The sequence below is a fragment of the Mus pahari genome, chromosome 5 (genome assembly GCF_900095145.1).
Source record: "Mus pahari chromosome 5, PAHARI_EIJ_v1.1, whole genome shotgun sequence".
Lineage (NCBI taxonomy): Eukaryota > Metazoa > Chordata > Mammalia > Rodentia > Muridae > Mus > Mus pahari.
The window spans coordinates 61,142,547-61,167,736 of NC_034594.1; the positions used below are offsets into that span (position 1 = coordinate 61,142,547).

Consider the following 25,190-nt stretch of genomic DNA (forward strand, 5'->3'; position numbering starts at 1 on the left):
ATAGGGAACTTTTGGGATAGCATTTGAAATGTAAATAAAGAAAATATCTAATAAAATAAAATAAGTTAAAATAAAAAAAGAAATCCCAGACATAATTGAAAGTGAAAAAAAAAGTTGTGACTTCTTGTTGGATGAGATATATATATATATATATATATATATATATATATATATATATAATATATGTATATATACATATATATTATATGTATGTATAAATTGTTGATGTCCTACAGTCAGAAGATGCAGACCATGGTTGTTTGTGCAACTGACTGAATCTATAATTAGTTTTTAACTACAGAGATTTCAAAATCTGACTACATTTCTTAGAATGAAGATAAAAAGCTTTGGATTTTGAATGCTTTTTTAAATGCAAAGGGATAATACTAGTTCTACTTTTCAATTCTAAATATAAGAATCGAAACTAGACATTTGAGTTTGATTCATTAAACCAAGATATTTCAATAAAAAAACCCTAGCTTTCTGTGATAGTTGATCTCAATTACCCATTTGATACAACTTAGAATCACCTGGGGAAAGAGTCTTAAAGAGGGTGTATCTAGATGAGGCTAGCCTGTGAATATATGGGGGCCTGTTGGATTAATGTGAGTGGCACCCTGCCCTAGGAAGGGGAGCTGAACAGAGGAGAAAGCTATCTGAGATCGAGAAGCAAGAACACGTTAGTTTTCTCTGCTCTTGACCATGGCTATAATATGACTTTACCCCCCAAAAGTTGAACTATAACTTGGAATTATAAACCAAATTAATAATTTTCCAACTTCTGTTGCTTTTTGCCAGAGTATCTGTCACAGCAACAGAAATGAAACCAGAATATTTGCTAACTAGTGACATCTGCATTTTCTCATGATCTTTGCCTTGGGACTCATATTTTATTGTTTATCAAACTTTTTTCACAAATTAAAAATGAAACTTGAGGGACTGGAGAGATGACATACAGGTTAAGAGCACTGGCCGCTCTACCCAAGTATCAGGGTTTGATTCCCAGTAACTACATGGCTGCTCATAACCCAGTAACTCCAGTTTCAGAGCATCCCAGTGAGATCTTCTGACCTCTTCAACTACTGTACTTGTAGACCTGCATACATGCAGGCGAAAACACTCATATATGTAAGGTAAAAACAAGATCTTAAGGAGCTGGAGAGATGGCTCAGTGGTTAAGAACATTGAACTTGATAAAGCTAGTCAGTCTTCCTCAGATGTAGCATGAAACTAAAATGCACATCTCTCATCTCCTTTTGGCTGCACATCTCTCATCTCCTTTTGGCTAATACCAGAGGACACTAGCTATACTTTTCTCTTCACCTCTGAGACAAGATGCATGTGGCCCAGGCTGGCTTCAAGCTTGCTATTTTGCCAAGGATGGTCTTGAACTTCTGATCCTTCTTCCTTTACCTCCCATGATCTGAATTATAGGAATGTTCTACCATGTCGGTGTATGTAGTGCTAGGAATCATGCATAAGGCCGAGCATGTTACCAACTGAGCCTCACAGCCTGCTCCCCAGGACAGTTCCTGGCAGCCAGTTTTAACTCTGTGTGTGTGTGTGTGTGTGTGTGTGTGTGTGTGTGTGTGCATGCCACATGCTTCTAAGTCATTTATTTCTTAAAAAACAAAGCAAAAGAAAACAAACCTCTTAAAAAGCAAATGTAAGCATTAAAGGGAACCCTGACTTTCAGAGACCTTATCTTAAAAATTATTCAAAAGGGGCCTGGTGAGATGGCTCAGCGGGTAAGAGCATCCGACTGCTCTTCCCAAGGTCCTGAGTTCAAATCCCAGCAACCACATGGTGGCTCACAACCATCCGTAATGAGATCTGACTCCCTCTTCTGGAGTGTCTGAAGACAGCTACAGTGTACTTACATATAATAAATAAATTAATTAATTAAAAAAAAGAATTATTCAAAAGGACGCAGTCCCAACTACAGGTGAAGCAGACGTTTTCTTATAATCTTTGCTTCTTTACCCCTCCCTGCTGGTCCAACTTTTTATGACTTTCCTGAGAACGTTTTGTTCCCAGAAAAGTATGTGCTTAGAACTTCTTATGCAACTAAATGAGGCTATAGGTAAAACCTAAACCTTTGCATTTCAAGTTAAAGAGCACTGGACCTTATTATGAAAAAAATCATTGGAAGTAAAAAGAAATCAAAAGGAGATCATGGGCCCTTGTTTTTGGTTCCTATGGCATCCAGATTTCCTCCTTTGATGACTCAACTCTATTCAGCTAAAGGAGAAGATGGCTTCACTGGTTTCCATTCAATGTGTAGTTAACATTTGACACTGCAATGGACTAAAATCCTTCTGAAGTTCCCAGATAGTCTTTCGGAATCCACAAAGAGTAGGGAGGAATGGTAGGCATACTTACACTGCGATGGTTATAAGAAACGAATAGCTAGACTTGACCAGTAGATATCCAGCATAGCACACCCAGATGCTGAGTGTGTAATTCATGAGAAACAGAGATCCTGCGATGACAGCTGAGAAGACAGCCAGACCCAGCTCTCCGAGAAGATCCCAGTTGACCTTCAGATAGCCCACTGAGAATGAAGCCAAAGCCCCTGGAAACAGACAAAGGACAAGAATCAACCCATTGACTTTGCAGGCAGGAAATAGCAACACTTCAAGCAAGCAGACAGAGCTCAGCTCTCAAGCAATTCTTAAGACAAATATTCCATTACACACACACACACACACACACACACACACACACACACACACACACACACACGATCTGCTTAAATGGAAATTTTTCTAAAAGGACTTTTTCTCCCAAGTTTTCTTTTTTTCTTCTCATTTCTTATTTGTTTTCAACCCAGTTTGCTGTTATACTTTTAATTAGCATTAACTACATATCAGGCAGAAGGGATAGAAGAGCCTAAACACAGCAGTGTGGGGCACACAAAGTATCCCAGTCATTTAAATAACATCCAGGATAGCATGTACATGCCTTGGAAGTAAAGTTGCTCTATTGTTTTAAATTGCATGTTTTGGAGCAATGAGTGTCCCAGTTACCTCCCTCCCTCCCTCCCTCCCTCCCTCCCTCCCTCCCTCCCTTTACTCCCATCCTTCCTAGACCTAGGGGACCTTGGGGATCTCCTTACATTGCCCTTGAACTCCTGGGCTCAAGCGATCTTCCTGCTACAGCTGACCTGATTTCCTTGAGGGTTTGGAAAAAAGGACCTGTACTGATGTATATAGCTTGAAAAATATTACTATTTAGCAACTGAGGTTTTCTTTACCTGAACAAAGGGCTCAAATTATTGACAACCAGTCGGTTATTTTTTTGGTAGGTGATCTGTGATAGAACTGTCTCTAAAAAATAGCTCTCCCCAAGAATTTCAGCCATGAGAGCAATAATTTCAGAGATCCAATGATTCTGCCTCAGCCTTGACTTTCAGGAGTTAGCTGAAGGCTTCCAAGAGGGAAACAATAAAAATACAGAGGCTACGTGCACTCCTGAAGCTTTCTGTAGAGGAAGGTGTGGAAAAATATCCCACTTCCTAAAACACATCTTCAAAGTCTCGTGTAACATTTCCATTTATGACTACATAAATATTTGTTTCACGGTGTGCTTCAAAGGCAAATTTCTTTTTGATATTAGAATCCTGAGAGTAACACCATGGAAATTATGCAATTTCTGAAATGCGAAAATGGTTGGTATGCAGCCTGGAGTTGTGAAAGTCCCTAGGAAGACTCTCTGGGTAAGAGTCTGGAAACCTTCATGTGTTTTCTAGAGTTAATAATAAAAATTCTGCACTTTCTCTTTCCTTTCAACGTTAGAAACAGTCTTGACTCTAGTAGCTCAGGAAATAAGGACGCAACAGTCAACCAGTGAGGCTGTGTGAAATTCAAGGCATCTACAGGGAGAAGGGAAGCAGTTGGGGTGCAGAGGATGCCTACGGAATGTGAAGAAAGGCTTTGCTGTTCGAGGGCAGATAGAGGATCTGTGTCTGCAATACGCTGAATCCAAAATGCTGAATGAGACATCAAACAGCTAGGAAGGGAACGGAAGGGAAGGGCACAGAGGCACAGGGGGAAATGTGCCCAGCACACTTGTATACAAGCTTACAAAGACTAAAATAACCCAGCGATGCTGGTACATGCTTTTAATACCAGCACTTGGGAGGCTGATTGATCTCAGAGTTCAAGGCCAGACTCGTCTACCAAGTGAGTGCCAGGGTAGCCAAAGTTGTGAAACCCTGTCTCAAAAAACAAAAAGAAACACAAAAACGGGCTGGGTTAACTTAGTGAGTGGAGTCCTTGCCTTGCAAGCATTAAGACCTGAGTTTAAGTCCCAGAACCTACATAAGAAGTTGGGCACGGTAGTATATTGTATTCCCAGTAATGGGCCAAGTAGATCTCTAGAAGAAACTGGCCAGACAGTTTGGTTTATTTGGTGAGATACAGGCCAATGGGAAACCTTGCTTTAAAAAAGGAAAAGAAAAAAAATGGATGGACCCAAAGGACAATACTTAAAGCTGTCCTTTAGCCTTCACATGTACCTGTGTGTGCAGACATGCATATAGACACACACATACACACACACATGAAAAATATAAAAAAAAATATATTGATGTCACTCATCTTTAAACTAACGATAAAACAAATTATCAAACTTTAAAACGTGAACATAATACTGAAGGAACAGGGCACATTATTAACACTTATTTTCATGAGATGGGATCTTACACTCGTGGTTCTTGAGTTATTTGTAACTGTAATATATAGTATAAAAATCACTGTACTCTTATTTTTCCATTGCCTTCTATTCTTGAGTGGGGAGGTGGCTCAGTAGGTTAAGAGGCTTTGTTATGGAAGCTGGATGACCTGAGTTCAAATCCCCAGAGAACCTGTAAAACATTAGATGTGCTTGTGCATACCTGTAAGCCCAGTGCTGAAGAGAGTGGGGACAGGAGGATCACTGGGGCTTGCTGGCCACTAGCCTAGCTCTGGGCTCAGTGAGAAACTCTGTTTTAGGGGACACTCAACACCCTCCTCTGGCCTCTGTGCAAACACATCCATGAACACATGTGTATGTATACCCCCTTCCCTCAACTAAAAACTAATCACTCTAACTTCTGGTTATAGCTAATTAACCACCATGGAGAAGTTTAGCACCTGGGGCATCTGGAGGAGAGAGATGTCCACTTACCTCCAAATGTTGCTATGGCCTCGACTGCTCCATTATAGATGGAAGAGTCTTGAGAGGGTGCCTTGTGTTCCCACAGGACTTGAACGTAGTTCAAGATTTGGTTATAACCCGCTGTGGCAAAAGCCCACCACAGGGACCAGTAAACGAGGTGCTTTGAGGAGTAGCACTCCTTCAGGTCCTGGAACCAATGCGCAAAGTGTCTCAAAGCTGAATTTTCTGGATCCGGGTTGCTCATCTCTCTGTCCCCTAAATTCTCTGAATTGTCAAACAATTCCGGGTGAGTTCTGTTGTTCTGGGCTTCCTTGAACACAGTACATTGTTCCAGTGGCTTTGGACCATCATCTCTCTCAGACTTTGTATGGAAAAACATGCTTTTCTTAGGCATTGGTAGAAAAAGTGAGAAAAAGAAAGCCACAGAGACACAGGCCAAGGATATATAAAAAAGGTTCGAGTACGGCAGGTTCGTCAGGGATACCAGGAGCTGGGCTAGCACTGAGCCTGCTGTGTAGGCCACCAGTGTGATACTCCGACAGTAGCTGCTAACTTTCTGATAGTGCTCTGGGCTGACCATGCTGTATATGTAGGCAAAGTAGGCTATCTCTGTGGCCGAGACAACCCCAAAAAAGAACTCTGCTGTCTGCATGAGAATCACACCGTGGCCCAACAAGAGAAACAGGTAGCTAGTGGCGAAGGCCACGACGTGTAACATGATGACTGGTTTGTAGCGCAGGTAGTCGGTGAGGACAAACACGGGTGGCAGCGTTGCCAGGTAAGAGTATGTCCAAACAGGAAGGATCTCATTTGTCATCTATGAATTTGATAAGTAGGTATGGTCAGATGCACAACACATTTCAAAAGGACCAGTGGTAACTGATTTGTACCTCAAGGTCATATCTAATCAGACACTCTTCATGTTATGGGGAAAAATAGAAAGCTGATCTACAGGTAAATTATTAAGAAAAACTAGTGTCTTTGTTAAATGAAAATAACAAAAATAAGCCACCATGGCGTTGTTGAGGAGGGAAAGAAAAAGGAAAAAAAATCAAAACTCTAAGCAACTTACATACTTAGGTATAATCTCAGGAGAGTTCTAGAGAGATAATATGTCCTCTGGACTGTATAACAAATTTAGGTAACATGTAATGGTTTAATAAATTAGTTAAAAAATTCAAATTAAGTTTAAACTTAAATTCTCTGGACTTCTGAGATTTCCAAGTTTTAAAAAAAATCTCAACTTAGTAAGCTGGAGAGATGACTCAACAGTTAAGAGCACTGGCTGTTTTTCCAGAGGACTCAGGTTCAATTCCCAACACCTACACGGCAGATCACAACTCTCTGTAACTCCAGGACTAGGGGATCTAATACTGTCATACAGACATACATGCAGGCAAAATACCAATGCACATGAATTAATAAATGAATAAATTGAAAAAACATCCCAAATTGCTCTTATACAAAGATTATCAGCATTAAGTTTAGGATTCTCAATGTAAAGAGTAGAACATGTCTCTTTACTTGTTCTACCACTGCCTCCCACCTGTATGAAATCTGGGTACACACACACACACACACACACACACACACACACACACACACACTGGAGCAAGAGTGAACAGTTACCAAATGCGCTTCATTACCTTCTCATTTACATTTGCTGGGCTCACAATCTCCTCTCACCCTATCCATGGCTATAGATGTCACTGCTAGGTCGAGTTCAATGTGGGTCACATCACTATTTCACGGCAGACACATGGACACTCAAGTTTCATAGGTAGAAAGGACTCAAACGATTGTGAATGTTCTTTAAGTGTGATGGGTAAGATTCAGAGTCTTGGATTACTGAACTCTCCCTCATTGACATGTGGACCCACCCATGTCACAGGAGAGTCCACAACTAACCTGTGGTTCTGAAGGAGGGTTCACTCACTTGTCCATAGTATACGCAGGCACAAACCCGGTGGGCATGTTGAGTTGATTCTGCCCCATCTCTGACCTTTGTCTTAAATGTGACAAGCTTCAGTTCAAGAAACTCTGAAGCCATTGTAGTTTGCTTGGCTTCTGTCTTTGCCAATTACCTATTGATAATCTAGCACCACTTAGCTTTCAAGATGATACTACCTTCAGTACGACATTTTCATTGTTGTGGTTGGAGATAGTAAACCAGCTCAGGGTGATTTTTTTTTAGTTGGGTTTGTGCATTTTCTTCTTGTATCTTTTTACATAGAGGAAAAGACAGGGAGGGAGGGATATGTTCCCGACAAAACTCAACAGGCTATGTAGACCAGACAGGCCTCAATGTCACAGAAATCCATCTGCCTCCTGAGTGCTGGGATTGAAGACATGTGTTGCCATGCCCAGTAAGAAGTATCTTTTTAAGTAAGAGAATTTGGCCTCGGGGAAGAGAAATAGAACAGGAAGTAAATCTGTTTATATCACATCTGTTGCTAAATAGTTTTTCAAAACTGAGTAAGAGTCATAAAAATATATAACCGTGTGCTGTTGATACACTTGGCTAATTTTTATTTATTGTGCAAACTTTATAGAGTGTATATCCCACTTATACAGCTCAGCTATGTGGAATGTGGTAGCGTGATAAATAGGAACATTGTAAGTAAAACACGAGGTTAACTTAAACACAAGAGAATATGACACAATTGAAAGATACAGCAACCACAGGATGTATGGGCTGATGCTGGTATTGTATGGTACTTCTATTTTTGTTAAGTAAAAATAAAATGATGCCTTAAGACAATGATAAAAGTAGCAGTAAATGTGTGGACAGTAACAGCCACTTATCATCATTATTGAGTTTTACACTGCATACTACATAAATGTGTATGATATAATATGTGTATATACAGATACATATAATTTTAAGATTTATTTATTTTTACATTCATTTGTGTTTTACCTGCATTTATTTATGTGTGAGGGTGCCAGATCCCCTAGAACTGGAGTTACAGACAGTTGTGAGCTGTCATGTAGGTGCTGGGAATCAAACCCAGGTCCTCTGGAAGAGTAGCCAGTGCTCTTAAACACTCAGCTATCTCTCCAGTCCCTGAATGTTGACTTTTTAGGGTGACAGAGCAGTAGTTTTACTTACACTGATGTCACATAAACACGTATATAAATGTTGAGGTGTGAGTCTATGGTGGGTGCAGTGTTACTGAGGAAGTTCTCTGAAATCCCATGGTCTTAACTATAGTCAACTAACATACAGTCCATCGTTCACTAAATATGGCATGTAATTGTATTACACTTTCTTATTACATCCTGCTTATACCACAGCAGCCTACTGGTTTCCCAGAAGGCAATTCTGTGGCAGAGAACAACTTCATTTTATGGTAAATGTGATAGAAACAATGGAGACCAGAAAAGCTCCTATCTATCTATCTATCTATCTATCTATCTATCTATCTATCTATCTATCTATCTATCTATAGATACAGATATAGACACAGATATAGATATATCCAGACTAACGTCAAAACTCTGAAATTTAAAATATTCTTTGTACATGTTAAATAGGTGTTTGGCTTAATATTTTTTTGTGTCATGAGGAAGGAGGTAGTTGTATTATGTAATAAATTCTGTGAAAATGGGAGCTCTCTGGAATGATATCCCTACCACCTCGTTCAAGTCCTGAGAAATTAACCCCTATTGAGATACGTACCCATTACCTTACCTCTGGGCTGGTGAGATTCTTACTGGGTTCAGACAGGAATGGGATTAAGAATGATTCTGAAGGCCTGAACATGGAGAAAAACCCAAACAAGCAGAGTATCACAGTGGGATAAACCCAAGAGTTGCTTGGTGGAGTTCTGCAGCTGGAGTCCATGGCTGGTCAAATGGAAACAAAGCGAGAGTTAAGCCAAGCTCATCCTTCTCTGGCACCCTGCATCAAAAGCTCGTTATTTCTACACATTTTTGAAAACATGACGTTTATCCCTCCATGTGCGGTGGAGCTTTAAAAGTGAGTGGTGAATTACTTACACACATTTCCAGGGTGAACCCTATGTTTTCAGAGCTCCCTTTTCATTACTGCTGAAGGGAATTGTATTTCTTCAGTGTTTTCTCAAACACAGTCATGGGCAGCTGCTAGTAAACCATGATTAGTGGGGTAGCCCATGCTTGACCCTAAGTAAGAGAGCAGCTAATGAACCTGTGTCACGTTGTAGCAGGTAAAGGGCTTCCAGATGAACAGACTGGATTAGGCGAGCCTTCTGTATCTGCCTGCTCCACTTTGCATGGGTTCCAGAACTTTTAACACACTTACTGACATGTCTTTATTATAAATTTATCTTTCTAACAGGCTGCCCCTTGTCTGGAGTCTTACTGGTTGCATAATAAACAACTGAAATATTTGTTAGGTTTCTCCATCTTTGAAGAATTTCAAATTCTTCAGTTAGAAAAATCAATTGGGAACCATTTTGGATGGCTCAGCCAAGCAATCCTGATGGTCTGATTTGATCTGCTTAGCCCCCCGCAGCACCCCCTGCCCTTGGCTGTTTTTGTTGCTGTTTTTTTTTTTGTTTTTTTTTTTGTTTTTTTTTTGTTTTTTTTGAGACAGGGTTTCTCTGCTGGACCTGTATCTCACTCTGTCGACCAGGCTGACCTTGGACTCAGAGACCCACCAGCCTCTACCTCTCAAACTCTAGAATTAAAGGCATGAGCCATAAAACTGCACATGGTGGCAAACACCTGAAACACCCGGAACTCTTACCTTGAGATAGCAAGCAGACATAGGAGAACTGAAGCTCACAGGCCAGCAAGCCTGTAGTACACAGCACAGGAGAAACAAGAGTGGCTCATCCCTAATAAGGTGGAAGTCCCTAACTGTCCCCTTAGAGTTGACCTCTGACCTCAAGACTCTCCAAGGGCACCATAGCATGCATGTGGCCACCTCCTCCCCACACCATGCTAATACTAAATAAAATAAAATATTTAAGAAAATTAATTGGATAAAGATCTAGCTTTCTTTCTTCCACATCCCCACCCTATCCTTCTGTTTTCCACGGATGCCAGTTATATTTGGGAATGGGAGCACTGCTTCTAAGACTGTTATTCCACTTCCCCATTGTGTGTCTGCTCTTCTCTAAATGTGTAGCTGCAGGTTATTCACAGGGAAGGACATTCATTCTTCACACTTTTTCCTAATGTTGATACTCCATGAATTTCAAACTTCAGACAAAAAGCACAAGAAGACCTTAGTCACTGCCCAGAAAGCAAACAGCTAACATAATCAGCTTTATGTTATTTTTCCCTGCCCCCGACACCTTCATGGGTAGCAGTGACCACCGAGAAGTTTATCATTCCTTCACATCTGAGATTGAACTTTGCTGTTAAGAGACATTCTTTGGTGGTCTCGATTTTGGTTACTTTCTAAGTTGATCTATAGGAAGGTAACTGACTATGGGTATTGTATTAGTCAGGGTTTTCTAGAGCCACAGAACTTATGAAATGGCTGTAATGACTTACAGTCTGTAGTCCAATTCATCCAACAATGGGCAGGTGTGGATGGGAAGCCTGAGAACCTAGTAGTTGTTTAGTCCCACTATGCTAGTTGTTTAAGCTGATCGTTTGTAGTAGGTCCCAACAGATGTGCTGGCTGGTAAGTGCAAGCAGGTGAAAAGAGAATGAATCTTCCTTCTTCCAATGTCCTTATGTAGGCCTACAGCAAATAGATGTGTCCCAGATTAAAGGTTTGTACTGCCACTCCTGGATCTGGGACTTGTTTGTCCCAAGCTGACCTTGAACTCAGAGACCTCCTTGCCTCAGTCTCCTGGGATTAAAGGCATGCACTACTTTGCCTAGGCCTAAGCTTTTCATGGTCATTATGCCTCAAGATCTCCATGCCAAGATCCAGGTCAGAAACTTGTGTCTTCTAGCCTCGAGATCTGGATTGATCCAATTCTGGATTGTAGTTCATTCCAAATATAGTCAAGTTGACAACAGGAATAGCCATTACAGCTATAATGACTTTTTTCTGTGTATTTTCTCACTAAAGCATCATAGTAACTGTAATTCCAAAGTGACTACATGAAAAAAAAATCTAACCAGTAGGTTGCAATTGTGTGGTAAAGACTGGAATCATGGTCTCCTAGTCCCATCAGGCCCCTTTTATCCACTCTAGTAATTATCTCTCTGTCTGTCTGTCTGTCTGTCTGTCTGTCTCCTCTTATCCATATTCTGACTCAGTGTGTCATGCTTCCCCCTATGCTGCTTCATTAATCTACTGACAGTCTCTTCATAAGGAGAAAATTCAGCACCTGTACAATATAATAACAACCTTGCTTTATCTTGAGGAACACATTTTAAAACACAAATCCATGGCAGACACTGTGGCTTACTAATATAAAACTTTCAAAAGTGAATTTTGAGTTGTCAAAACAGTTCAACTGGGCACTCCTCCCAGATGGGTGGGCCACCTGAGTGGAATTTCAGCTGTCCAGGTAGCGGTGCCTATTCAGTCACACCACATTTTGTCCTCACCAGACCTTTTACAAAGTGCTCTAAACTGCTATATCGCTTTTCTATTAAGTAAAGTCAATATCGTTTCCATTTGTGTCTAAAATGCCCTGGACTTCTCAACTTAGAAAGCATGATGATTGCATTTTGAAAAACGGTTCCAACAGTGAGCAATGCTGACACTGTTGAATATCTGTCAAGGGCAAACTTGAGTTAGCCACTCTTGATTTATGCCCTCATTCCAGGAAACACAGGCTTTCTTTTCTCCACTTCCTGACATTCTGTCAAGTCTGTTGGGAACTCCCTTCTTACCTTATGAAGGTAAGGTCTCATTGGAACAGTTATTTCAAGTTGCCAATTACCAAGGCTAGACCATCTATTTAAGTCTGGTTATAATAGTGTGCCATTTGCTGGCTACACTCAGAACATACAATCTCTATAGATCATGAATTTAGCTATTAACTCTTCTCCATGTATCTCAGAGGCTTGGGACCATGTCTTTGGTTCTTGGGCTGCTAAAATGACCATGGATTCTTTATTTCTTGACTCCTTATGGTCCAACTACAGTTAGCTGGAAAGGTGGCGGAAAATATACCCCTAAAGTGTAAAATCCACAAAGTTAGGGCATGTTGCGTGGCTCATTGCTCTGTTCTAAGTGGTTAGAAAGTACCTCACAGTCAGTAAGCCCTCAAGGATGATAGAGGATGAATGTAAGAAGACAGCAACGATAGTCTATATGGACAACTGGGGTGGAAAGGGAGGTGTCAAGGTAAGAGATACAGGACACGAGAACACACACAAGTACTGTCTTGTCCTGGGTATGCCCCACTTTCTAGTTTTATCACTCAAAGGCCAGATCTCTTTGCAATGAATTGTACATTGGGAAAATTAATTTTGTGGAGGAAAAGGTAATTTTGATATCATTTAACTCAGTTTTTTTACTGAGTTTAGTTTTGGGGAGAATCGTGTAGCCCAGGCTGGTATCAACTGCTTATGCAGCTAAAGATAGCCTTGACCTTCTGATCCTCCTGTTTCTACACCCTGAGAGTACTATCCTGTCTGGCTTTGTAGGGTGTGGATTCAGAGAGTCATGCATGGTAGACGAGCACTCTACCAACTGATCCATAGCCCCAGTCTTTTGTCCTCGTTTTATAGAAGGGAAACAGAAGGCTGGAACGTGGACCTGTACTCGGCTCTTTCAATCCCAACTTCGTTAGCCTTTCCCTCATCCCTGTGCTGCAAAAGCACAGATATATTTTCAAAACGTCAATTTCAGTTTATTTAAGATATCTTTTTTCCTGAATGTCATATCAAGAGGAACTTAATGATCATGAGTAGGATTTTTTTTTTTAAAAAAAAAGAAGAGGCAAACCTATTGAAAGTAGAGTTCCCTGCAGAGTGAACGAGGGGCTTTCCCCTCTATAGCTTTGGCTTATTTTAATAACAAACAAATACACCAACAATTACAAATGTGAGTAGCATGAGACAGTCAGGGTTAGCAGTAGAAGAGGAAGGAGGAGTAAATGTGTACACATATCTGTTGGTTTTCTGTCTAAACTCTACCCCCACAGTTCCTGGCAGCAGCCAGGTATACTCCTCCCCATAGTTAGCTAGCAACAGCCAGGTAGGCTTGATCCACTATAAAAGAGGCTGCTTGACCCTTCCCCTCTCTCTTATGCTCTTGCCTCTCTTTTGCCTCTTGCCCCCTTACTCTCCCTCTCTCCCATTCCCTTTCCCCCTTTCTCCACCTAGCCATGGCTGGCCTCCACTTCTCTACTTTCTCCTCTCTGCCTTTCTCTGCTGCTACTACCCGCTGAACTCCCCTCCCTATGACCTAAATAAACTCTATTCTATACTATACCAGTCTGTGGGTGTGTGTCTGGTGTCTCAGGGGAAAGGGATGCCTCAGCATGGGCCCACTGAGGCACCCCCTTCTCCCACACCCTGTCAGAACATATTCTTATAACTCTTTCTCTTTTTATGATCACAACAATATCCCTCAATAGCACAGTGGGGCAAATCATCCTAGAACACCTATGTGATTCTGGAGGGACACACCCTCTATACAGACTCTTTTTTAGAATGGGGGCCTATGAGATAGCTCACTGCATAAAGGCACTTGCCACACAAGTCTGGCATCCTAAGTTTGATCCCTGGAACCTACATGGAGGTAGAAGGAGAGAAACAACATCACAAAATTATCCTCTAACCTCTGTACATAGGCTGTGGGGTATATAAGTATGGGGCATGAAAGTTCACACATGTATACACATGAGTACATGCATACACACACACACACACTCATGGGAGCACACCCAGACACACCCAGAATAACACAGAACTGCAGAATTCTTTCATATTTCCATTTATCATCCTCTCTGACTACCCTATCATCCCATACTTAAAGTACCATTTCAAGTTCTGTTTGCTTAACTCGTGTGACTTGAGGACATGAACTGGTTTGGTATTACGAGGTGATACTTCTGAAAGTAACCTTACCTTTCCCCTTCACTTCGTGTGCTTTCCAAAGACGCTAACCCTTTACAGAGTCGCTCCACAGCAGGCTATCCTCATCCACTAATCATAAACCTCACAACTCTTTTTTTTTTTTTAAAGGTATAAGAATACTATGTGGGCTGTAGTTGAAGAGAAAACAGAAAGCAGGAGAATGTGGGGTGGAGGAGGAGGGAAGTAAAGAAGGAAGGAAGAAGGAAGGAAGAAGGAAGGAAGGAAGGAAGGGAAGAAGGAAGGAAGGAAGGAAGGAAGGAAGGAAGGAAGGAAGGAAGGAAGGAAGGAAGGAAGGAAAACCAAAACACTGCCCAAGCAAAATCAAGGCTCTCAGATTTAAAACATCGAGCAAACATCCCATCAGTGAAGACTTGGGGATTGCAACACACAAGATGAATTTCATCAGCCATTCCTCCTTACTCAGTCCCAGGGCAGCTAAAGCATAACAGAGTGTACGTGGGTAGCTGGGAAGGGAGTGGAGGACTTTACAGGAGGAGAGATGAGGCTCAAAGTACAGGAGGAGGAGGTGAATGGACCAGGAGAATAGACAGTGATAACTAGTAGGTCTCAGCCTCAGCTCCCCTCCCATTCACTCAGGATGCCAGCCAGTCTCACCTGTCGCACCAACCCTGATGACAAAGAGCACCTGCCTCTGACTTGATATCACCATGTCTGTCCTTGCACTGTTGGCTCATACAACAAGGCAGCACGTGTGACCTCCAAAGAGTCCAGCCACACATAAACAAAACAAAACCCAGACAAAGCCATAACTTTATCTCTTATTAGACGCAAGAGTTACTTGTGTTTTGACAATGATCACATTTGGGCGAAGAGCTTCTCATGAGTTTCGTTTCAGTACTCAGAGAAAATGCCTTTTTATGCTGCCTCTTACATGGTATCAGAGTTCCATGAGTTCTTAAAATCATTAATCCTGCCATCGATTTCTTCTCCTTTTAACCACTGCCTTACAATGTCCTTTCCCTAAAAAGCAGGAAAGAATATTTGAAGTTCTCCAAGTTTCATGTTGACTTCAAGATGAGCTCAGTTGACATCTCAATTCCATGACACTGCAGAAAGCAAGGTTTTCCTTGTTTTACAAACATAAGCACCCCACCCTACCCCCGTTTCCTTGCTAGGATCCCATTAGAAGTGGGCTGGTTTCCAGGGGAAGCTAGAAGTCACTTCCTGATTCCACAGTTGCTCTTTCAGTTAGCCAGGACACACCTCATCTCTGCCATAACCAGTGAATCAAACTCTTGTGATGCTGGCATGCAGAGACATTTTCATGTAATGTATATATGTATTATATATGTATGTGTATGTATATATGTATATGTATACATACACACATATATATATGTATATATGTGTATATATGTATATATATTCACTAAAATCAAAACAAAACAAAAGAAAACCAAATACAAACACACATGTGCTTGTACACACGCGCGCGCACACACACACACACACACACACACATTCAACCACTCCTACCACTCTGTCATTTCCAAGACTGCAAGTGGGCATTATGGTGCTGTAATGTATATTTTCTTTATTTCCTTGTGTACAAGCTATGTCCTCTAAGAACCCCATCTTCCAGGCTTTCAGTATTACCAGTCAATCCCTTCACTGGTCAGATATAAGCTAGAAGTCTGATTAGCAAAAATTGAAATATTTACTTTGAACTGATATCAGATCATAAAAGCTAAGTTTGTCTTTCCCTCTACTTATCACAAAGTCAGGGAGATGTTAACTTAGACTAAATCAGTCAAAAAAAAAAAAAAAAAAAAAAAAACCTTCCAGATTATCTAAAGGCACCAAAGGCAAACCTGCTGGGGGAGGTGGGGGAGGCATGGACAAAGGATGCCAAGCTACTGCCAACATTGATTCATATGATGCAAGATCAGGATTGGAGCATGAATCTACCCATTTCTACCTTAGCTACTGTATTTTGGCTGTGACTAGTCAAATTTAAAAATGCTTTCACTATCATTACCTCCCTGCATGTAAAAACCAACATGATATGTAAAGTGTAACTCTATCATGAACAACCTGAAGAAAACAGATCTTCCAAACCAAGGAACTGGTAAATATTTCAAAGAAATGGAAAAAAGAAAAAGAAAAAAGAAAGAAGAGAAAAGGGAAAAAAGAAAAAAGCAGACTAACTTTGAAAATAAAAAAATGAAAGCAATAGAATTTTATAAAAGCAAACAAACACACAAAAAAACAAAAACAAAACCAAACAAAACAAAAACCCAAAAGACCAGACATATTTGCTCATCCAGAGAAACTGTTCATAAGCTGGGAAGGGAAGCTTCAGTTCCCAGAGAAAACAGCTATAACACCCATGTTTGTCAAAGGAAAGATATTCAAAATGCGTAATAGATTCTGACAACTCAGGGATAAAAGATGAGCAGGTAGCTGAACAGTGGTGGCACATGCCATTAATCCCAGCACTAGGGAGGCAGAGGCAGGTGGATCAATGTGAGTTCAAGGCCAGCCTGGTCTACAGAGCTAGTATCAGAACAGTCAAGGCCACACAAAAGAAACCCCGTTTTGAAAACCAAACGATGAGCAGGAGATCTGAGCACTTTAAAAAACGTGGCTGTCTGGAAGTACAGAGCAACACGCCTCAGAAGCTCTCATGCATCAGAACTACCCATGACGACTCCCGGGATGGCTGAGTGAAAACCGATAAGCAAGCATACCAAATGCTGGGAAGGATTCCAAGTTAATGAACCTGTATGCGTTGCTTTTCCGAAAGACATAACAGTACCAGCTTCTTGGAGCATCATTTGGCAAGCTGTCTGAGAAAGTGCATGCTTTCATGATGTGGCGAAAAATGAGAAGCAGCTGAAGTGTCGACTAAATGGGGAAGTTTATATGCAGCACAGAATACTTCAACCAATAGCAACGGGCTGTCAGAAGGACCACACCAGGGCAGGACTAGAATGAATCATGGTTTACTGTTCATGGGGCCCTGCCACCATACGTGGAGTCTTTGGCAAGCAAGACTGATCTAAGGAGATGAGGACTAGATTGACAGCTGCCTGGAGTGGGGGCGAGGGGAGGGAACAGGAGCAACAGAGAATGTGGAGGTTTGTGTGGTGAAAAGAAGGCTCTCTCTAGCTCGGTTGTGGTGGTGGCTATAAGTTTTTAATCCCAACTTATGTTGTACAGACTCATAAAGTGTAGGTTAGTATAGGGAGGCCACACCCAAACAAAGATCCACTGATATAAGAAACGAAGTAAATTAACCTCAAATGCGAAGGTCCATAAAGGAATCCAGACAGGAAAAGGACAGGCTGAGCAATTTCATTCATACCTTGTCCCAAAGCAGGCAAAACTATAGTACTTCAGGTTGACTGAAACCAGAACTCTGAGGTCCGGGAGCTGGGAAGGGGGTGCAGCTCTCTGAGGGCAGTTTCTGGGGTATTAAATATCCTGTACCTCAAAGAGTTAATTACAAGGAGGAGTATAATTACAAACAAACTGAAATTTGTTCTCTGTGTTGAAAGCAAGTTGCACCTCCATATGCTGAAAGGCAGCCCCCCCCCTTGCTCCTTCAAAGCACTTTTACAGTGGCCCCTCAGTTTTTCTCACAGGTACAGTGACTGCGGTTATTCCAATTCACATGAAGGCAGGGCCCCTATATGAGTAGAAAACCTGAAAACTTGTCTTTGTGTTTGGATTTGTCCTAGAAAAACATAGAGTAAGCTGGGTGTGGTGGCACACGCCTTTAATCCCAGCACTCAGGAGGCAGAGGCAGGCGGATTTCTGAGTTCGAGGGCAGCCAGGTCTACAGAGTGAGTTCCAGGACAGCCAGGGCTATACAGAAATCCTGTCTCGAAAAACCAACAAAACAAAACAAAACAAAACAAAACAGAACAAAACAAAATGTAGAGTAGAAATAGTAGCACAAGTCAAATCTAGGACAAATGAAGAAGCCTGAGTTTGGTCACTTAACATCCTTCCGATTAATTCAGTTAGACCAAGTACCTCTCCCTTCTGAGTCCTGACTTTGGGACTGGCCTGAGACTCACTTCTGCACCTTCGAGTGAGCTGCAGAGCACAGTCAGATGACTGACCCCTCAGCTTGTGAGGAAGGTGGTTCCTCAAGAGTCACACTGCCAGGGCAATGACCCTGGCCCTTCCCTGAAGGCCAAATGCTCCAGAGCCCACAGCCCTCCCCTTCTGCGGAATCCTGGTAAACAAAACAAACATCCAGGCTCAGATCTTCTGCAAACACAATGGTTAGAAGGTCTACAAATTCAGAACAATGTCGACTTTGCTCTGAATAGTAATATCAAAATAGCCCATTTTCTGAAGGACACTGTACTAAGTCACTTACACACTGAGAATACTATAGGAAGGCGTCTCAAAGTCACTGGTAAACCTTCACACCAACTCCCAGTCTTTGCTGATTTCACACAGATTCAAAAGGTATGAACTGGGCCCAGATATTTAATAAACAATAAAAATAGATGAATAAATAAATAAATAAATAAATAACAAACAATAAAAATTTTAAAAGCTCAATAAAAAAATTGGTTCTACTTTGGTTCGAAGCCACTATCAAATTACACGTGGTACCAAAAGAACACACACACTTCGGGTTCTGTTCTATCATGTAAGGTATTGCTCTTTTTATTGGTGCTGGTGTTTCTCCATCATGTTTATTCGCCACGTGTTCACGGTTTGATCCAACTGCAGGGAGATGTCTGACTAACAAGGTTATAAAAGGGGCGAGCAGCTTAGCTAGAAAGCCAACCAATCAAACATCACCATAGACGTGGCAGTGTGGGGACCTGGCGCAAACCTTGTAATGACAGTGGTGGTGGTGGGAATTATGTTTCAGGGAAAAGAAAAAGTATAGCTGGGTCCATCTGCCTTATTGATAGCTTCGTGAAAAAAAAAATTCTTGTCTTTAGGTACTCACATACAATTTACCTAGGGAAGGGAAAATATTCTCTCATAGAAATTTGTTTCAATGATCCTGATTTGCATTTCATTACTCAAGGTTCAATACCCTGCCCCATTAATGTACCCATCCTCTGGAATCTCTTTCCATCTGACTCTTTCTTTCACTAGTAACCTCCCTGGTGACTCAACATCATTAACGTGTTTATCTTTATTATCTCAACTCAGCATTTAATAACGAGAAGTTATTAAGCCATCTAATCTTTCTTAACTGCAATGTCTTCCAAGCTGTGGCTTTTATGTTTTGTTCAGTCGCCTCCTTTTTTCATTGGGGTTGAGCGTGCTGGGGCAGTGTAGGTCAGTGGAAAGAGCTTGACTTTGACATCTGAACCTCATGTTTCTCCTGGCTTCAGCTTTGCTTGAGTCACGTGTATCACTTCTCTTACAGATTAGCTCAGTGAGATGACTCAGGTAAGAGCACTGGCTGGGAAAGTATTCCATTCAGCTCTCGGCACACGGCAGCTGAGCCTATTTCTCATCATGCGAGCACAAATAACAGATTCTACCAGAACCGTAGGTGCTTCTGGGTTCTTACAGTTTAAGGATAGTTTTCAAAGAGGTTGACAGCAGAAAACTTTATGTGAACGGCAAGGGGGTTGGGGACAGAATAATAATTCATCTTGAACTATTTATGCCTGTTAGATAAAACAAATTAAAGAAGGCCATCGGAACAAGCGTCAGCACTAGGGCCCCCACAGACCTGCTGATTATCAAGAGTCTTTCATGCCGAAGTCCTGTGTTACTGTGGAGTAGCTAAGCTGTTAGCTGAACACAAAGTTCCCTCTGAGTTAATTCTTACAGAAAAGTAGTCATCTACAGCTAACTTACCACTATTCTTCTGCCTCTGCCACTGCCACACAAGGACAATAACCCTGAAATGACCTGTGTAGTCTTCACTCTTTCTATATAACTACCTCTTTTGCCCAGCCCGCGGGAGCACTACCTTAAGCAATGAAGTGTCCTTTCTAGAACCCTTTTGGAGCATTAAACTAAATTGCTCCAGTGGTGTCCTATGACACTGTTGAATTCTCAAGGTGTATTTTCTATTACAGAATTTGCTCCATAGCAAAACAGACTAAATAAAGTTGATAGGTTCAGTTCTGCTACTACCGAGGCAACCCGAAGAAAAACATATTTGAAAAATTAGTTAATGTCTTAGCTACTTAAAAATGTATGTTTAATGCAATAATGCCGTTTGCTTTGGGAGACAGCAGTGCGCGCAGATTCTGGTAGAATCAAGACTCTTTCCAATTTTAGAAAACATTTTTCTTACGGAGGGAACACCAACCTGGCTTTATTTTCATTTCCATTAAGATAGTTCTCAACAGTCTTGGTTCTTTTAATTTCAAAGTTCGCCATTCCTCTCCTCTTTTAGAGGTAACTTCTCATTTCCTGGCTTGGGATCTGGCATTCTGTGCTAAAATTGCTTTTTAGCTAAAACCTGGGAAGCCGGGTGTGACCATGGCAGCTGCTGGCACGAGAACAGAATGGTAGTTTTTACTTAATCTGCTCTTAGGGAGGGCAGTATAGGAATCCGGGCTAGACCACATTGGGTAGGTTTCAGCAGGCCAGGAAAGCAGCAGACAGAAGGTCCCAGAGACTGAAGCCAGCCTGCCTACAGGCTGGCGCATGCGTAAGGCGGCTGCGCAGGCTCCTCTGCTGTCTCCTACCCCCACCCCGCCTCCAAATTAGAGCGGGGAGAGGAAAGGCGGGCGGCCCAGGGTTCCTGGATTTTAATTAACTACGCTCCGTGGGAGGTCTTACCTATGGAAGCCGGTGCTGCTCACTTGCCCGGGATATCTAGCACTTTCAGCTATGTGGGTCGGCGATCTCAAGTAAAGATGGACTTGGTCACCGGGTCACTCCCGCTGGACCAAAGGCCGCGCCCAACTTTGCATATGCTAATGAAGCCCCCAGGTCCGGAGGCTAGAAACCGAGGTCCCTGAGCCAGTTTGTAAAGCGCTAAAAAGTGAAGCCAGTACCTGAAGAGAGCAACCTCAAGCAATGTGCAGACTCTCAGCGTAGTAGGGCAAGATGAAGGGAAAACAGGTCTGATCCTCTGCTCCGTTTGTCCTATCAATTCGTTTATTTCAACTAACAATCAGGACAAAGGCAGGCTGTGACCTCCAGTGTGCAAACGAAGAAAAGGACTACTAAAGAGGCAGAGCTGTTGGTCTTAGAGAGGCATAGCTTTCCTTTGAGACATCCTGGCTTTAGAGCCAAATTTATAAGCACTGTCCCTCCAGACCCCCAACAGTGTGGGCGGGTGTTTTCCTGGCGCTTTAAGAGTGTTTTGGTACAAATAGTTCATATTTGGCACAAACGGTTCCCAGGTCCTTGTGCCATAGGTATGTTCCACTGAGCTACATATACCAGCTCCCAAAGGTTTTTAAATTTAACTTTGTTTATTTAACATAGATTTTTCTACTGGTTAAAATGGACATACTTAAATTTTTAAAAATTAACTTAGAGAATTCAACAGTAGTCCTTCAAAGAAACACTGCTTGACTTTAAAGCAATCCCAGCAAGCAGAAATGACATTGGTTAGCAGTCCTACGGGAGTCTTGAATCTCCGTACCTCTAGTTTTGGATTTTTCTCCTGCCTCTCCACCATGGTGTATGAGAAGGCTGCCTGTGAGCCTGGAGCCACGCCTTGGGTGTGGGAGAATTCTGTACATTGGGCAACACTGTTTTAGCAAAACTGGCTCTTCCAGAGAGTGTTTGACATAGTTTGAAAGGTGAAAGGTAGTGTCTTGGTCTGTTTCACACGCATCAGTGAAAGACAGATTTTGAGAAGTTAATCTAATCCCATGTTGGAAAGGGTGGGGGCTAGCCATGCTTAGAGACTTACTGACTTGCATGTGGCTCTTGGCAAATTTCGGCACTCTTCTCTACATTTGCATGTAAGAAAACCACATTAAAAAATCACTTATTAAGAAGTTATTAATTATATATAATTATATATTTTAAATATATATAAAAGTATAATTATATATACTATGTGTCTGTCAGTCATTCCTCTAGGTGGTTCAGCTCTATCGATACTAACCTTTTCTTTGTGGAAAAGATCTCCCAGGAATTTACATTGTGGTTGGAGATGGGGTTTGGTGAGCAATCACTAAACCATAAGCATGGTAAGTATGTGAGGTTTATATTCGGTTAGAACGTGTTCAGTTCCTTGAGTGGGGGTGGGGTTAGCGGAAAGAGGAGATCATGTGAGCATGTAGGTCTGAGGTGTCGTAGGGAGGAGAAGAGAAGCAGGTAGGGTCTAAGACTTGGTGTTCCAGTGTTGGAAGGAGAGGCCACGAGGATAGCCACAAGGGCCCAACAGCCTATTGGAAAGGATGCAGGAAGCCTGGGCAGGAAGGTTTGGGGGAAGGAGTGATCAACTCTGCCCAGTGATCAGCTTGGCAAAACTTAGCGGGAGATCAAATGAAATTTTTGTTTCTAAGACGAGAAAGTCAGGATGCAGTTCAGAGAGGAAAGAAAGTTTATCTGAATACACCTGACGGCAGCTCTCATTAGAGGAACCTACAGAGTAAACTTCTCTCCCAGGCGAGGGTTTTTACCAGGGCTGGCCAGTGTTCACAGTTAAACTAGGATGTGTGAGAATGGCATCTGTTAGCTGCCTCCAGTGGGGACTACTCAGGCTGGAGTGTGATCACAGAAGAGGAGGGTTGGATGGGGCCATTTCTGAGTTGTCCTCTTGGTCTCGAATTGTGGAAAGTGTGATCAGCTCCTCTTGCAAGCGAATTGAGACTTAGTCTCTTAGTGTCAGTAGTTCGTAATATGACCCTACAAAGTGCATAGAAAACATATTTACATCGTGTGGATAGGAGAGGAGAAAATGTGATCTGTCAAAGAATAGCAGCATTTGGAGAGCTGTGAGAATTGCTTCTGATTGACTCATCTGTCTTGGTTGCTGACTCTTTTGAGGACTGGGCTTTGTTTATCTTTGGCTGGTTAGTGCTTGGTTGAACACCTGGCCTAATAATACAGCCCTCACCACCTGTTTGCTGGTGTTGGGGATGGTGCTGGGGGGTAAGGCTGTGACTTGTTTGATACTTAAACTGTTGTTCAGTTGCAGGTAGGCCTCGATAGTCCCTGCAGGAGGTGACACTGATGCCAAAGGCTGCAAATGCTCTCCTAGCTTCCATCTCTATTGTACCATGTATTCCTAGACAAGATAAGGACTAGACAGCTACCAGCTAAGCCTCACTCAAGTTTCAATGTCACCTTCTTTAGTTCCATTGACCTCCCCCATGCAAGAGCACATTTTACAAACCAGGCAGACACATTAGAATAGGTTAGTTTTTATTTATTTATTTGTTGACAATGAGTTGCTTTTCTTTTAAACAAAGTTGTACAGGTAGGAAAGAAGTTAGTGAATACATATTATGAAAGAGTAAAAAGTTAGCCATAACTTTTTTTTTTTTTTCAACAAAGTAACCTATTAGGGATTTTCATGGTTAAGCTCATAATATAAATACATTTTTGGAGACAAACAGCTTTGCCTTTACCCATGGTGTTGAGAATATATGCTAGTCAAAATTAGAAAGATCACAGCAAATATATACATATTGAGTAATAAGTTCCAGAAGACAGGAAGAAGGAATTGCATGAGCATTGATTTCTTAAAAAAGTGAAGAAACAAGCCTGAGAATTCACAAAAGACAGAAAGAACATTTCCAGTGGGTAGATGAGAAGGAGGGAAACCAACAGGATGGGTAGGTAAGAAGGACGGAAAGTCAACAGTGGCCAAAAAGTCTTACCAAATGCAATGAGCAAGCCCTCAAGCGTTTTGTAGCTTAGAACCAGAGCCAAGAACCATGCTAGCAGCAGCACTTCTTACAGCCACATTTCTGCTGGCAGCAGCACTTCTGCTGGCAACAGCCCTTCCCACAGCCACAGCCACAGCCACAGGAGCCACAGCCACAGGAGCGGCAGCAGCAGCGGCGGCAGCAGCAGACTACCACAGGCTTGCAGCAGCCACAGCAGCCGCAGCAGCCACCACAGCAGCCACAGCCACCGCAGCCACAGCCACCGCAGCCACAGCCTCCGCAGCCACAACCTCCGCAGCCACAGCCACCGCAGCCACAGCCACCGCAGCCACAGCCACCGCAGCCACAACCTCCGCAGCCACAACCTCCACAGCCGCAGCCACAGCTGCCACAGCCACAGCCACCACAGCCGCCACAGCCACCACAGCCGCCACAGCCGCCACAGCCTCCACAGCCACAGCCCATGTTGTCAGTAGTAGAGGACTCAGGTGCAGTGAGGAGAGAGACTCAGGAGAGGAGAGGGAGATGTGATGGCCTTTGCTTCAAGGGGCCCTTAAATACACCTGTGTTCCTACATCAGCCGGTAGCCACTTCCTTGTTTCTATCAGCTTCCCTGGGAGGATTCACAAGACCCTGAGTGCATTTCCTCATGATGCGCCTCACCCCACAGACTTGCTACTGTAGTGTTTACTTCCTCCTGTGATGCCTCCAGTAAAAACACATTTCTGAAATATTTAGTCCTGTGTTGACATCAGTTTTCAAGCTCACAAGTGCCCTTCTTGTGGTCTTGTTTGGGGAAAATACACTTCCTGGTTACATATCAGGATTCCTTGACTCCTTCTTCACATCTGTCCCTGGGATTCAGAGGAGTCTGTCCTAGTTTCACCTTCTCTCTGATCAATGGAGAGTCACTGCCATCCCCTTACCAAGAGGTAAAGCCCCTTAACCCTTCCACACTTTTGCTTCTACGTTAGGGTGTCAGGGGGATGTCCCTTTCCCCTTGATTCACAGGAGAGCCACATGGCAAGGCTGCTGTCAGTTTTGAGAGCTAGTCATGATGTATTTCAAAGTGAACTTCCCAGACTGGCTCAAAAATATACCCCTTTATTCTCATGGATTTCCAGGGTGGGTGGGCAACAGAGTCCAGTCTCTATCGCTAGCTGGCTTCATGCCCCCCAGGTAAACTATAATTTCTTGCAACTTGAGTTCCCATGAAATACATGAAGAAGGAGGAAGAGGGGGAAGGAGGAGAAGGAGGAGGAGGAGGAGGAGGAGGAGGAG

At 42.4% G+C, this 25,190-nt stretch overlaps 1 protein-coding gene across 2 annotated transcripts in view; it reads right to left on the reverse strand.

The window, feature by feature from the left end:
• Slc19a3 (solute carrier family 19 member 3) overlaps positions 1-20,970 on the reverse strand; it is a 24,701-nt gene extending 3,731 nt beyond the window's left edge. Inside the window, exons 1-5 of one of the 2 annotated variants that reach the window (XM_021199129.2) lie at positions 20,893-20,970; positions 10,648-10,777; positions 8,855-9,009; positions 5,170-5,977; positions 2,383-2,575 (exon numbers count right to left, since the gene is read on the reverse strand). In XM_021199129.2, coding sequence (XP_021054788.1) covers positions 2,383-2,575; positions 5,170-5,977; positions 8,855-9,009; positions 10,648-10,666 — 1,175 coding nt within the window. In that variant the 5' untranslated portion in view covers positions 10,667-10,777; positions 20,893-20,970. The remainder of the gene's footprint in view (positions 1-2,382; positions 2,576-5,169; positions 5,978-8,854; positions 9,010-10,647; positions 10,778-20,892) is intronic. The other variant, XM_021199130.2, reaches the window with a different exon arrangement.
• Positions 20,971-25,190: the final 4,220 nt, after the last annotated feature.